Source organism: Thermobia domestica, chromosome 2, assembly GCF_964235325.1.
Source record: "Thermobia domestica chromosome 2, izTheDome1.hap1.1, whole genome shotgun sequence".
NCBI lineage: Eukaryota > Metazoa > Arthropoda > Insecta > Zygentoma > Lepismatidae > Thermobia > Thermobia domestica.
The window spans coordinates 24,195,349-24,210,288 of NC_137455.1; the positions used below are offsets into that span (position 1 = coordinate 24,195,349).

General features: G+C 35.0%; 1 protein-coding gene across 1 annotated transcript in view; it reads left to right on the top strand.

Moving 5' to 3' along the window:
• Positions 1–14,940, top strand: part of LOC145671251 (glutamate-gated chloride channel-like) — a 113,951-nt gene that overhangs the window by 91,328 nt on the left and 7,683 nt on the right. The window contains exons 7-8 of the mRNA XM_081740169.1: positions 4,229–4,363; positions 5,846–6,216. Of these exons, the coding sequence (XP_081596295.1) occupies positions 4,229–4,363; positions 5,846–6,216 (506 nt within the window). The remainder of the gene's footprint in view (positions 1–4,228; positions 4,364–5,845; positions 6,217–14,940) is intronic.

Genomic DNA, 14,940 nt, shown 5'->3' on the forward strand with positions numbered 1-14,940 from the left:
AAACACATTTTTGTCAATAAACTCGACTAGCTTCCTCTTTACCTTTCCGCATACCTTCAAGCATAGCCTGATACTTCCCTATTCATTGGACTCTTAGGTCATCATTTCTACAGCCAAACAAAACCACGAGGAACATAACAACAAGGGGTATTTGACACACAATTAGGATGGGTGCAGGATCGACAAGAGAAGCAGATCGCATCGTTGGAGAATAGCCAATTCCATAAGTCAAGGATACCATTCTGCCGGCTCATCGCCGCAGACACTTTTGAGTTCGTCAGCAGACTAGTGGAATGAAGGTGTAGGAGGACATCATCGTAAAGACACATTATCGACGCCCCTTTGCAGATCAACAGGATAGAGATCTAGATGTTGACTGTTTCCAGCTTATCCAGGCTCCTCCAGAGAAAGATATTCATCGTTTCAGATGACCAGGACGACGCCAGCCTCGTTGGATCTACCAGGCTCATTCCTTTATCTCAGTTAATATCTTTATTTTTCTCTCACCTTTTCCCTACTAGTCATCATCAAAATTGACGCATTTAAATTTCATTTAAATTCAATCATAATTTTGTTCTTAAGTACCGTGTTGTGCAACAGTTCCATCCCCTATTGTTACATTGTTCTATGATCATTTTTAGAGATTATTCTGAGCTACAACTGATGGTACAACACCGGCACATGGTGGAGATCGAAGTCCTTGGCAATAACAAACGAATACAATATACATCCTGTTAGTAATAATGCTATATAGCAAAAAGAAAATACTTTAGATAATAATATTCAGAACGTAAATGAAATTGTAAGTCAGCCTGAAGAAAAAATGTGTTTACAACAGATGTCTAAAAATGTACAGTTCTAATCAAAGTTTTCTTCCAATGAGTTTTCAAGAGTTCATGTTTCTTTCGTTAATAATATAATTTAATAAAATAATCGAATTTAATGAATTAAATTAGAGTTTATACAATTATCTCATCGTCACTTCATATCCAATACACAGTTACTTCACACAATGCAAGACAATTTGACCTTGTTTGCAATAGGTTTAAGTTGAATTTGTTATCCACAAAAGAATTTGGATAATCAAATATTTTTAAAATGTAGAAATATGAGGCGTTTCCGGAAAGTGAATACCGTCTCGTTTGAACACCACCGCAGCGCTAGTGTCGGCGCTTCATGCATACGCACTACTTTCACTGCTTCATTGCCTGTCTACCAGTGACGACGCCAGTGGGGGGCAAGGGGGGCGAGCGCCCCCCTAGTAGCTACTTCTTTACCCCTGACTGCCACTTAGACTGCCCCCCCCCCCAGACTCCTACAATCTTTAAACATTCTGCATATAGTATTTTATACCAGTATCATGACCAAGCTCATTGTCAAATTGTAGTCTACTTTCCATGCATTTACTATGTGGCAGATAAGTCCTCAAGCATTCTTCTTTGAACGTCTGAGTATTTCTGTTTTCTAATTTAGCCCCTTTTGAGGTAAATTTTAGTTATACTTCTTTCTTATGATTTTTAATTATTGTGCCTAGCGAACAATAGTAGATTTGGTCGACTTGGTTTCTTCTCATTGGATCAACTTCGATTGGAAACAAAAGAAAGGTAAAACCAGTTACGTAACATGTTTGTATTTATCCAAGTTTGAATTTTTCAGTTTCATATTTTGTTTTATTTAAAGGTTCTATACTTCTTTTTTCTGAAACATTATTCTCGGCTTTTAATATTCAGAGGATGTGCTTATAATAGCTTAGTTTGCAACTACCAGGGCTTAATTTTTTGAAGGGGATAAAAAGAGTTGTGTTTTCCCTTCCTGCAAATGATAATAATAAATTTATGGAATTAAATTGATTTCCAATAAAACGTATTGTCAGAGTGCTGATCTTTAGTTAGTAATTGGTTTACAGTAGTGCTTCCTTACTTACTTTGTTTCAAAGTACTGACGTGACGTCTACCATATTGACTGGGAACTGCTTAAAAATTCGTAGCCCAACCCAGAAGAAGTGCACGTGGAATTGTAAAGTTTTACTTCATCTACACTTTCCGCGAGAGTCAATATACTACCTTGTGCAGTGCTCCACTAGGTAAAACAGAAAGTTAAAAAATCCGAAGATTTCCTCGCACCACTGTTCGTAGCACTACTCCTATCAGATCTAAAATGGCGTTCTTTCAACTGCTATTTAAGTTTGGGAAACAAGTACACGTAATAGTTAGACGGAGCTAAATCTGCGGAATAATAATGATGATCTAGACATTGAAATCATAGATTAAGCAATGTCAGTTGTGTTCGCAGGGGCTTGATGGACAGATGTATTCTCCTGAAAAAACAGAATTCCTTTCTTTTCATTTTCCGCGGCGTTGAACTTTGAATATTTCTTTTTTAGATTTGTAAGTAATGTAGAGATTCTGGATTAAATATTTGACCGTTGCGGAGGTAGTCTATGAGTACCACTCCATACTTATCCCAGAAGAATGTTGCAAACAGTTTCTCAACCTACTTCTGTGTCTTGAACTTCTTGGGGCGATGAAGAAATGAGTGCTACTACTCCATTGACTGTTGTTTCGTTTCAGGATCATAGTGGTACAACCATATTTCATCTATGGTTACTATTCGTGAGCGAAATTGATCAGTATTACAGTCGAATTGGAAGAAGACTTCTCTTAATGCCGCCACTGTTTCATTCTCCTGACAGATTTTTTGAGAACCCATTATGCCAAGAACTTGAGCATACCCAAGCCATTCTGAATTATGCTACCGACAAGTTCCAAAGAAATGCCCAGAAATGAGAAAGCGGGGTGCAGCCAGACCTCTGACTATAATAAGTATATCGTGAGTTTACTATACACTTTAAAAACTATATAAATAATAGCTTAAATTTTTTTTGTCACTCAAAAGCTGAGGTGGCCTAGGCCCACTGGCCTCGGGCTATATCAATCACTGGCAGAAATGCTGCAATTTTCAAGAATAATGTCACAAATTGCATTCATGATTTCGGGAAGAGTCATTGCTTTTAATCATCCTGGATGTAAAGCATAATTTGTTGAGAAATTGCCACGTTTATACTAAGCCACTTACTTCTTCACCACTGTATATAACGGAGGAGAGTCCCGTGGTGTTTCACTGATTTCCTAATTAATTTACTTAGGTGACTTCCCTTGGTGGAACAAAAATGTTATAACAGTTAGGGTCTGTATGTTCGTGAAATTCGCTGCTTGGGCACACATAATCACGTCAGAGGCCTGAGAAACAATAAGAATTTCATTATTAATATGAAAATTTGTATTTGTACATACAGAGATGTGCTTTTCTAAACTACGATTTCATTTTTCTACCTAGTACCTACACTCCTGGATTGGACTAGGACATTTTCAGCAACTCCTCGTAAATTTTCTCTCTCTCTCTCTCTCTCTCTCTCTCTCTCTCTCTCTATATATATATATATATATATATATATATATATATATATATATATATATATATATATATATATATATATATATATATATATATAGAGAGAGAGAGAGAGAGAGAGAGAGAGAGATACGTAGCATATAGTACTAGACGAATGTATTACTCGTAGTAATGTAATGTAAAATAAATCAAACGTAATAAATATGTCATTTTTGGTATGGCAAATAGCCGCCCCCCCGAAAATGTATTTGCCCCTCCTTTGCCCCCCTAAGAACTTAAAGCTGGCGTCGTCACTGCTCTTTACTGACGAAAGTACGGCTGAGTTGTAGCAAGTATATTGTCTCCTGTGATCGTTTACAATGTATAAAATAATTGCCGAACCCGCTGACTGTGAGGTTCGTTCTGCTATCCGGATTTTGAATGTAAGGAACATTAAATCGATGAACATGCAATAGTGCAAAAGCGAGATAAGCAGTTCAATAAAGAGAGCAGTTCAATGTCTACGACGAACCACGAACTGTGCGGCCTTCTGTTGTGACTGATGAGTTGATGAGCAAAGTGGATGAAATAATTCGTGAGAATAGACGGTACGTAATGACAATGCTTTCAGATGAGTTTCCTCAAGTTTCGAGAACTGTATTGCGTAAGACTGTTGCCAACCGCTTAGGTTATGGTTGTTTTTAAAGTTAGAACAAATTAGAATATTTTACAGCAATAACATTTTATTAGAAATACTGTAAATTATTTACCTATCATTAAATTTGGACATTTCTAAATACAATACAGTATTTTTGTACTTACTGCTTTATTTTCCTAGATGCCCACACAACAGAAGACTTGGTCTTTAGGTGGAAGCAAGAAAACCCGGTACAACTGGGAAAAACACTTGATCCATACCCTTTTCAAATGGAGAAATTTACAACTGACTACTGCAACTCGAAAACTAGTACAGGTAAGAATTTATGTTTCTATCTAAAAGAAAAAAAAAGTTTCCATCAAATACGTTTTAACGCTTTACAGATTAGTGATTCTTTAAGCGTGAATAATAATAATAATAACATAGGAAAAAAAATTGTTAAACAGAATGTTCGAAATTGAGGAAATCTCGATTTTAATATAACGCCAGAGACTTAGGTTCGATTCCTGGTGGGAGCTTATGAGGTTAGGATTCAACATTAAGTTGTATAGGGTTAAATCTCCTTACATAGTAAAATATTGTAAGTTACTGTTCTTGCTTAATTTTTTTAAATATTATTATTGATGTTATGTTACTGTTCATGTTTTGGTGAAACTTTTGTGAGACATTCCTTTGCATTAGTATTAGTACAGTTTTAGTATTATTATAAGAACAAAACATTAATATTAATTATAGCAGTAATAACAATTATAATAATAAATGAATTAACCTTAAAATAAAGGATAAACAATAAAACAGCAACAGCAAAAACAATGTTAACATTAATAAAAGGGACTTCTCGCCCATCCTGTAGTCCCAGTCTCATATGGCCAAGACGTTAAACTCTATGTTATGTACCCTATCATAAAGACCAGCATCTTATCGCTATAGTTACAAATACGTAGTTATATGAAAAACATCATACAACAGTGACTTATAATGAGGGTCAACGTGTGTGGATATATGATCCAACTAGACGCCGTGGCCACGCCAGAGCATTTTCAGGAGTTTTCTTTGGTCCAGCAATTATTGTTCGAACGGACAGCGTTAATTCATATTTTGTCAAATATAAAACTTCGAAAGACAGGGAAAAGAATTGAACGACGGACTTCCGGGACTATATCTCTCATCATGTAACACTACGTTTCAATTTCCTCAAACTTTGCAGAAATCTTTAAGGTTCGGACCGATTGACCTCAATAGCTGAGGTTGCGAGTTTGTACGCCTTATGCTCCTTAGTAGAAATTGTACTCTAAATAGAGCACTTCGGCGGAAGAAAACCTTAAACCTTATAGAGCATCCAATTGACCTTAACTTGGAGGAAAAGTGAGGCTGATAATTCACAGAGTATCCTATGAATTAAAAAAGAAAACATGTAACCTCACAGAGTATTCTGTTAATCTTTATTTAGGAGGAAAATAAAACCTTAAACCTCGCAGAGTATACTATTAACCCTAAATTTGCAGAAAAAGCAAACACTCAATCTCACATAAAAGCAAACGCTCAATCTCACTGTTAACCTTCAGTTGAGGGAAAAAGAAAAACTTTAACGTCATAAAGCATTTTATCAACCTTCACTTGGGAGAAAAAGAAAACATTAAACTTTACAAAGTATCCTATCAACCTTCACTTGGGGCGTTAAAAAGAAAACTTTAAATCTCATAGAGTAGCCTATCAACTTTGAATAAATTGTAGATTTATATTTAAGCCTCTCTCTCTCTCTATTATATAATCTTTATCATTTGTCTTTCTTTGTAGGAGAATACAGCTGTCTTCGGGTAGATCTGTACTTCAAGCGACTGGTGAAGAACTACTTGCTACATTTATATCTACCTCTTGGTCTCCTTGCGATGGTATCATGGATTGTCTTTTGGTTGAAGACACAAGCTACAAGCACTCGAGTCATCATTGCAGTGATTGTGTTTCTGTCGGCAGTCTTTGAAAGCTCACGAGTTACATCGGCGTCTCCACCGTCGTCAGACACAAAGGCCATCGATGCTTGGTCTAATTGGATGCTTCTCTTCGTTTTTATGGCGTTGCTGGAGGTCGTCATTGTGATACTCATCGGGGACAGAAAACAATTAATTCCTTCGGACATTGAGAATGAAGATGGAGGGGCTGTGGCTATGGTAAGTTCTTAGCAGGGAACATTTCTTGAATGATGACAGTTACTGAGATATTAACTTGGGGAACGTTTCTTGAATGATGAAAATTACTGAGACATTAGTTTGCGAAACGTTTCTTGAATGATGACAGTTACTGAGACATAAGCTTAGGGAACATTTCTTGAATGATGACAGTTACTGAGGCATTAGCTTCTCGAACATTTCTTGAAAGATGACATTTACGGAGATATTAGCTTGGGAAATATTTCTTGAATGGCGAGTTACTGAGACATTAGCTTGTGTAACATTTCTTGAATGATGACAGTTACTGAGACATATGGACACCTGTTTGCCTGGAGTTTACAGCCCGGACAGACGTTCTTCCTTTAGTAATATGATGTGTGATCTCTTTAGCTCTACTCGTTGGACTATTAGCTACTGTGTGCTCCTTTGGTGCACGATTTGCTTGGTTCGACTCCCAATGAGTGAGCATTGAACACATAATACTTGATCAGTGGGTGGTGTTATTAAAGTTATTCGAGTAATTATCCTAATATTCGAAAAATTCATTACAGTGAAATCTCTGAGGAACTGATACCTACGGAACATTATTATTTGTCCATAAATGACGAGTGTCCGTTACATAGAGGTTACACAAATTTAGAATAGGCTTAATTATAAATGTAAATATAAGCTAATATCAAAATACTGTTAGCAATGTTCAAATCACTTGAAAAATGAGGAGCAAAACTCCTTCGTAAAGAAACAAAAATATCACTGAAGATGTTATTATATGAGCGTGTACTGAAAAAACGGGGTAAACCTTATTTCAGAGGTACATATCTCTTATTATGACTTCCATAAGAAGATTTGCTTCTTCACTGGAGATCGTTCCACGTGAATGCTCAGATCACCCTCTGCTCAGTTAGCCATACTTGAATTGACTACTTACATAGTTGTTATCAGCACCTTACCCAGGGCTGTAAGACTTATACCGATCTCAGTTCAAGGGGACCCATTATAAGAAACACAATTCTGAGTTTAGGCAGCTGGAGGAAACGGCAGTACCCTGAAAAAATTAAGGACACAATGTTGTCTACCACAAGCTTACTTGACCGGGAATTGAACCAGGAACACCACAGGTAAGAGCTCTACCACAGAGCCGCCCTCTAAAGTCAGAATTAGTTACGTCAGGATAGGAAAGAAGGAGAGGGGAAAGTAAAGTATGATTATTATGAAACTAATCGAATACAAGATTTCAACTAATTTACACTTTTCATAGTTCACATGCCGTAGAAAGCATTTTTGAATGTATGTCCACCCACTTGTTTCTTTCGGCTCTATGTATGTATACTGTGCTTCATTTAACGTATCCAGACCCAATTTTAAACATAACATTTTTATGGAATTCTTTAGATGCCTTTTTCAACTTTTATTTTTCAAAAGAACAGTTTACTGGAGAGTGAAAATGAAATTTTGCGATTTTCTGGTAAGAGTGTTCACTTTCCGCTTTTAAAAAATAAATATTCCAAAGGGGAACTTTATTCTTGAGGGTGGGATTTTTTTTTTTTTTTTTTTTTTTTTTGGAACGGAGATTTTTCTCAAAAACTTCTTAAGCGGTTTTGTTCATAATTCATAAACATACAGGATGTTTGGGCTAAAATTGACAGTTGCTAGTGAAAGACGATAAAAGAGTGAATACCTGAGTCAAGCACGTAGCCAGGATTTCGTAATACGGGAGTCCGTGACGAAATAATGTGGTTATCACACCAAGGGCTCCATCATTCTAAACTATTTTACTGGCAACTTATATTGGTTCGTTTAGCAAGGATTTCGTAATGGGGGGGGGGGAGGTGAAATGAAATACTATGGTTACACACCAGAGGCTTGAACAATCTAAACTATTTTCCTGGTACATATATTGGTTCTTTTAGCCAGGATTTCGTAACGGGTGAGGGGGGGGGGGGCATGACATAAAATTTTGAAGGCTCAAGAGCTTGATCAATCTAAACTACTTTACTAGGACAATAAAATGAGGATATGTTAGTAAGTATTTTAAAAAGAAACTATGAAGAAGTCTCGAGTAAAAGAATATTTTTAAAAAGTATTGTAAAAGATATAATCTTCTGATGTCATTCGAACTCGGTTCTTCTTGTCTTCTTTCTTCTTCTTTTTCTTATTTTTGTTTAATGCCATCAAGGATAGCAACGAGATCTCTTTTGGCTTAAAGACATCCTATAAAATGGATTAGTGTTGGCACAAAATTTAAAATTTCTTTGACGAGTGTAACTGGAACCTATGTTGCCAGGCTCATTATTGATGATTATGGTCATTTCTTAAGCTCTACCTGAGAGTCTATCTGATAGAACCGTTTATCGATCGTCATTTGTAGTCCATAGGATTAACATGGAGCTAGATGGAATTCGGAATGCTCGGTTACAATAAAATCCATTTTTTGTTGCCTCCCCCCCCCCCACGTTTCCTCACAAAGCTTCTCATTAAGAAAGAGTAACCAAACGCTTGCTGTAGTTTTTTAATTTTAACGTTGATTCTTCTTTTTGTTTCATCCTTCCTTAACTTGTTTTCATTTCTGGTTTCGATTGTAGGATTCCCGACCCACCCCCTTGGCTACGTGCCTGCTTGAGTCAAAACGAAATATATATATATTAGAAACATGGAAAAGTGACATAAATATGAGAACAATCAGGCACATGTAGTCAGGATTTCGTAATGGGGAAGGAAGGAAGGGGGGTCCGTGACATGAAATACTGTGGTTATCATATTAGGGACTCGCTCATTCTAAACTATTCTACTAGCAACATATATTGGTTCGTTTCGCCAGGATTTCGTAATGGGGGGAGAGGGTGATATGAAATACTGTGGTTATCACACCAGGGGCTCGATCAACCTAAACTATTTTACTGGCAACATATATTGGTTTGTTAGAACAATAAAATGAGGATATGACAGTAAGTATTTTAATACGAAACTATGAAGAAATCTCTAGTAAAAGAATATACAAAAAGTATTGAAAAAGATTTTACAATATCTACGTTCCTTCCTCTGTTCATTCAAATAAAAAGTAACAATTTTCCTTTCATTATGACTTCAACTATTATAAAAAGTACATATCCACTACTATAAAAAATACATATCCAATAATGTCTTGTAAAATAGTTTACAACATTTGCGTTCCTTTCTCTGTTGAATCAAATTTTAACAGAAGTTTCTTTCCACATATTTTTTGTTTTTATCATTCCGTGAACTACTGTCTGTTCCAAATGACAAGTTAAAGGAGCGGTAGAAAACTGTTTCTGAAATAACATGTTTCATACTGCAGTGAAGCGATGACGAAAAATTATGATAAAAACGTTAACACTATTACAGAACGGCACTATCATGTTGTCTTGGTTCCTTGTTAACTACTTTTTAAATTATATTTGTATTTATTTTGTAAATAAACAGAAAGTATAATTTCAATTTTGTTCAATACAAATATTATTTAAAAAAGTAGTTAACAAGGAGCCAAGACAACATGTTAAGTCATCAATTACAGTTGAGTTTATTTTTCTAGTCGCTGCCTTAACATAGATTTTGGGTAATTGATATTCCGGCCAAACTGTAATTTCTATGGATAGCAACACTGAAAATTCTTTTGACTCATATTTTCGAGTATAGAATAACATAATCTATTATTGTGGTAAGTTACATTTCATTATCTCTTTTCACTTACGAAAAACGGACAAAAGAAAAATGGTTAGCTTTCGTATCATTTTTAGTAGTCTACCCCTTAACGACTGTATATAGGGCAAGCCGTTTCTTCTGAAGATACCCACAAGGAGTAGTTTATTCTTGGAGAGAAGTTTTATTGGGGCAATTTTTTGGACATTCCATAAAGTAGAGCAGGCAATCACCCAGAATTTATTGTTGGGGGAGTCCAAATTTAAGGGGGTGGGCAAGCTTTGAGGGGGTGTCCAATGCTACAATCCACTACGTCTGTATAGTATTGAACGGGTATTATTCTGCATCCGAAAAGACGATAATTAGTTGTAAAATACTTGCACCTATATTTTCAGAAAAAATGATAGAACTAGATTGTTTTTATAAAAGAAAGAGTACAGGTGAAGTGTAAGATCAAATTTTCATGCTACGTCAATCATTTCCCTGTTAAATAAATATAGTTTTATTGAGAAAGTACAGAAGTGTATGTTGAGTTAGCAATTTTTTTCATGGGGAATTGGACCCGATAGACTCCCCGTGGGTACGCCTCTGTCGTAGTAAACAGTTTTATTTTCTGAATGTGTCTACAAGAGGTAGCTCATTCTTGAAATGATTTTTTTCGGATGGATTTCTCAAAAATTTACTATTTCATATTTTATAAATAAACATAATAACATTCGTAAAATATGGTACATGTCAAGTGTGAAAAATCAACAAGAAGTATTTTAATCTTGGGAACAGGGGTGAAAGTGAGGGGGAACGCGGGGAACGCCATCCCACCATCTGGAAAAAAGTAAGTACGGCGTCCCCGCAATTCCTAAATAAATTACAATGGGCAAAGATAGGCAGGGGGAACGGTGTGGCGTCATGCCGCTACCTACCGCCCCCCCCCCACCTTTTCAGATCCACTTTTAGCCCTTGGAGGTAATTTTCGATCAAACTTTTTCTAAAACTCCTGTTGCAATTTTGTTCATAATCATAAATAAATGTTCTAGAAGTAACTCCAGCATGAATTAGTTTTAGGGACATTCCATGTCAAAACAACAATTCATCAGACTTGACCATCTCAGATTTTTGTAAAAATTGGTGTACAGCTTTATTACAATGCGAGATGAAAAAATCTCAAATATCACCTCTCTCCTCCTGAAAGTGTTTCCATACAGGGTGTTCAAAAATGTAAAAAATGCATTTTTTTCAGTTACAGTGATTATTAAAAATTGTCATTAAATGGTTAATATGTACACTAGAGACGTGAAACAAACACCATTAGAAAGGTTAAAGATTGCTCTAAACAATAGCACTTCAAAAATTCAAATTAAGATTTGAATTTTGAATTTGGCATAGAAATATTCCTCTGAATTTGTTCAAAATTGTTCAGATTGTAGTCACATATGTGTACTAAAACACCACAAAGTTGCATGCAAAGAAAGAAATAAAATTGAATATAAATTCCTTTGATGCTGCAGGTAAATAGCTCCAGGCAAATGGTTATCGACCTGAATCCAGATATTCACATGGTCAATATCGTGCAATGCTTGATTTATGTTGAACTTTGAATCGGATTCCATTGAATGCCCAAAATGCAACTTTGTGATGTTTTAGCACACATACGAGACTACAATCTGGATAATTTTGAACAAATTCAGAGGGACATTTCTGTGCGAAATTCAAAATTCAAATCTTAATTTGAATTTTTGAAGTGTTATTTTTTTATTTTACAGGTTTTTTCAAAATATAGTACAACTTGTAAGACAATCTTTAAGATTTCCAATGGTGTTTGTTTCACGTCTCTAGTGCACATATTAACCATATTATTACAATTTTTAATATTCACTGGAACACCCTGTATGGGGACACTTTCAGGAGGAGAGAGGTGATATTTGGGATTTTTTCATCTCTCACTGTAATAAAACCAATTTTTACAAAAATCTAAGATTGTCAGGTCAGATTTTGTCATTTCATTGGTTGATTTCAGATGGAATGTCCCTTTATACACACGAGTGAGGTGGTTCTTATGCAGTGATATCTACATTTTGTTTTATTTTTTTTTAAATACGCATTTTAAAACATTTCTAGAATATTATGATTATTTAAATAGTAAGAAGTATTACGCTTACTCAACCTAATCTGATATTTATCCATTTTAATATCATTAAATTATTTAGAGTGCCACACTTAAGTTGCCCAGCTCATGGAGAAAACACTTTAAATACATTTAGTGTGAAAGAAATTGTGGCAAAAGAGAAACATACAATATTGATAACGAAAGTTAATAGTTGCATTACGCTACTAAAACTGCACTTACAATATACTGAAATAGAATTTCATTATAAAAAGCTTCTCAAGCATAATGATTATTGGGATTTGGTCTTACGAATAGGATTTTAAAAAAAATGACAAAGTATACATGCAAAAACTACTAAATAATGTTTATATCAGTGAATACTGTTTACGAAACATATGTCAAAAATCTATCAGCCATATCTCATAAAATTTTCACTTGCTTAATACAGTAAGTCTTAAGTTTATGTGTTTAAAGAATTTGTCAATCTTTCTAAAATTTAACATTTCCAATTCAAAGGGACTAAAATTGTGTTTTTTCTTAGGCTATACCAAATCATATCATAACAAATAGCACGATTTTGAATTGGAAATATTAAATTTTAAAAAAGATTGATAGATTCTTCAAACACATAAACTAACTCGTAAGACTTACTGTATTAAGCGAGTGCAAATTTTATGACATACTTTTTAAGGGTCTTCACTACAACGAAATTAAACTACCGCAAATTTTAGAGATTTTTTGGTAATATTTTCAAAACAAATAAAAATATTCGAAAAGCAGAAACGTAGTGAACTAGACAATAGAATTTTGCATGTGATACCGTTATCACAACTCATCTATCTGCTTTGGGTTTGCAACCTTTAGACAGATTTTTGCATTTTTTGCGGGTTCTGTAAATAGCGGCGTAGCAAAGGCAGATAGGTGAATTGCGGTAAAAGGTATCACATGCAAAATTGTATTGTCTACTTTACTACGTTTCTGCTTTTCGAATATTTTTATTTGTTTCGAAGATATTGCAGAAACTAAAATTAGCAGTAGTTTAATTTCGCTGTAGTGAAGACCCTTAAGCAATTACGTCTAGAAATATTAAGCAAAACTGTAATGTTAATGCTGGTGTTCTTAGCTTTTCGTTGTTTTAGATAGATTTTTTTATAGCGTTGACAACGAATTATTTCTCCTCAATTGACTCTTATCCACATTGTGTTTTATATTTGTGCTCCTTTTTCTACTGTTTCTTAATTATTATTAGTGCTATTATACCCTATTATCATAAATATTATTATTCATTCGTAATTTGTGCTCTGATGCACAAAGTGCTGTATTTTTGCCATCAAGCTGTTCGCGGCACTGAAATAAAGATGGTGATTATTATTGTTATTAGTAGTCTATCATGGGCGCCTGAAGGGGAGATCAGGGTGGGGCCGAAGCCCCCCTCTGGCTCACGAAAATATATTAAATTTCTTAAGATTTTCTTAATACAAATAATAAATACCAAACGTAATACAACAACCAGGGTTTTAAGTTCCCTCTAGAAAATTTTCTCCCGTGACGCCCATGATTAGTATTATTATTATTGTGGTAGGAAGCTAAAGTAAAGTTATATAATGAAAATTATGGTTACCATGCATACAAGATCTCAGTGATTATTGATGTAGAACGCTTTTTTTGGCTCCCTGAAGCTTCGGTGGCTGGCTGCGGGTTTCATCTGCCCCGGAATTGGTTTCAACTTTGTAAAAATATTCATCATTAAAAAAAATAGAAAGTAATATTTAAAATCTAGACTTATCGCAAAACGTCTAGGTGGAATAAAATTTATTTACGCACATAAATTCTAAAATTTCATGATATTCTCCATTGAGCTTCGGACATACTTGTTGAGGAGGCATGTGTTAGAGAGTGTATAATCTGATATTTTTTTTTATTTCATAGAGAAAATAGTGGTTATAGTGGATCAGCGGTAAAGCATTTATGTCTGGTACGCTGAATTCCTGGTTCGATCTCGGGACTTGTGATTTTATGATGGACAACATCATTTTTGTGAGTTTTCCCGAGATTTTCCCGTTTCCTCCCATATTTTCATTTCACCAATATTATCTCATGACCATTCATCTTCATTAATCATCTGTCTCCTTTACTCTAGAGGGAATAATCGAAAGAAGTTGAAGTAAATACAGAGTGACCATTAATTAACGTCCACATTTACATTTCGTATAATTTAATTCGTGTTACACTTTCAGCTACAACATTGAAGTAGTAACTAGTATGATACATAAAAATACAGGACATTAACAAACATTGCCAATGCTTTGAAACTTACAGAATTTAAATATCGTTCCTTGATTCGTATGCATTTCTGAAAACGAATTAACAAGTCATCCACAACGTTTGCAAGTGTTTTATTTGTTATCAATTGAATTTCATTTCTTATGGTAGCTTCCAGAGCCTCTACATTGTTTGGTTTATTGACATAGACTTTAGACTGTAAATAGCCACATAAAGAAAATTCTGGAGCATTTTAAGTCTGGGGAATAGGGCGGCCATTCAATGCCACCAAAGCGAGAAATCACATGATTGGGAAATGTCTGTTGCAGTAATTCCCTTGTTTCAAGATCTGTGTGACTTGTTGCACCGTCTTGCTGAAAAAACATATCCCTAAATTTGGGGTTCCTACCCTGTAAATCACGAATTAAAAAAAATATATATATTTCTAAGCATTTGTCTGTAACGATATCCATTAACAGTTACAATAACACAATTTTCTTTCACGCATTCAGCAATTTCTTTATTGCATGGAGAGCTACGCCTACTCGCACGTTTAGCATCCATTACACTGCCTCTTTTTCTATGAGACTTAAGATACGCAGAATTGATTTCCGAGAAGAAGCTGCATGCACATCAAACCTAGCGTGAAACTTTTCCTGAGGAGATAACCGAGTAGTTGCTAGCTCCTCCATGTTACATCA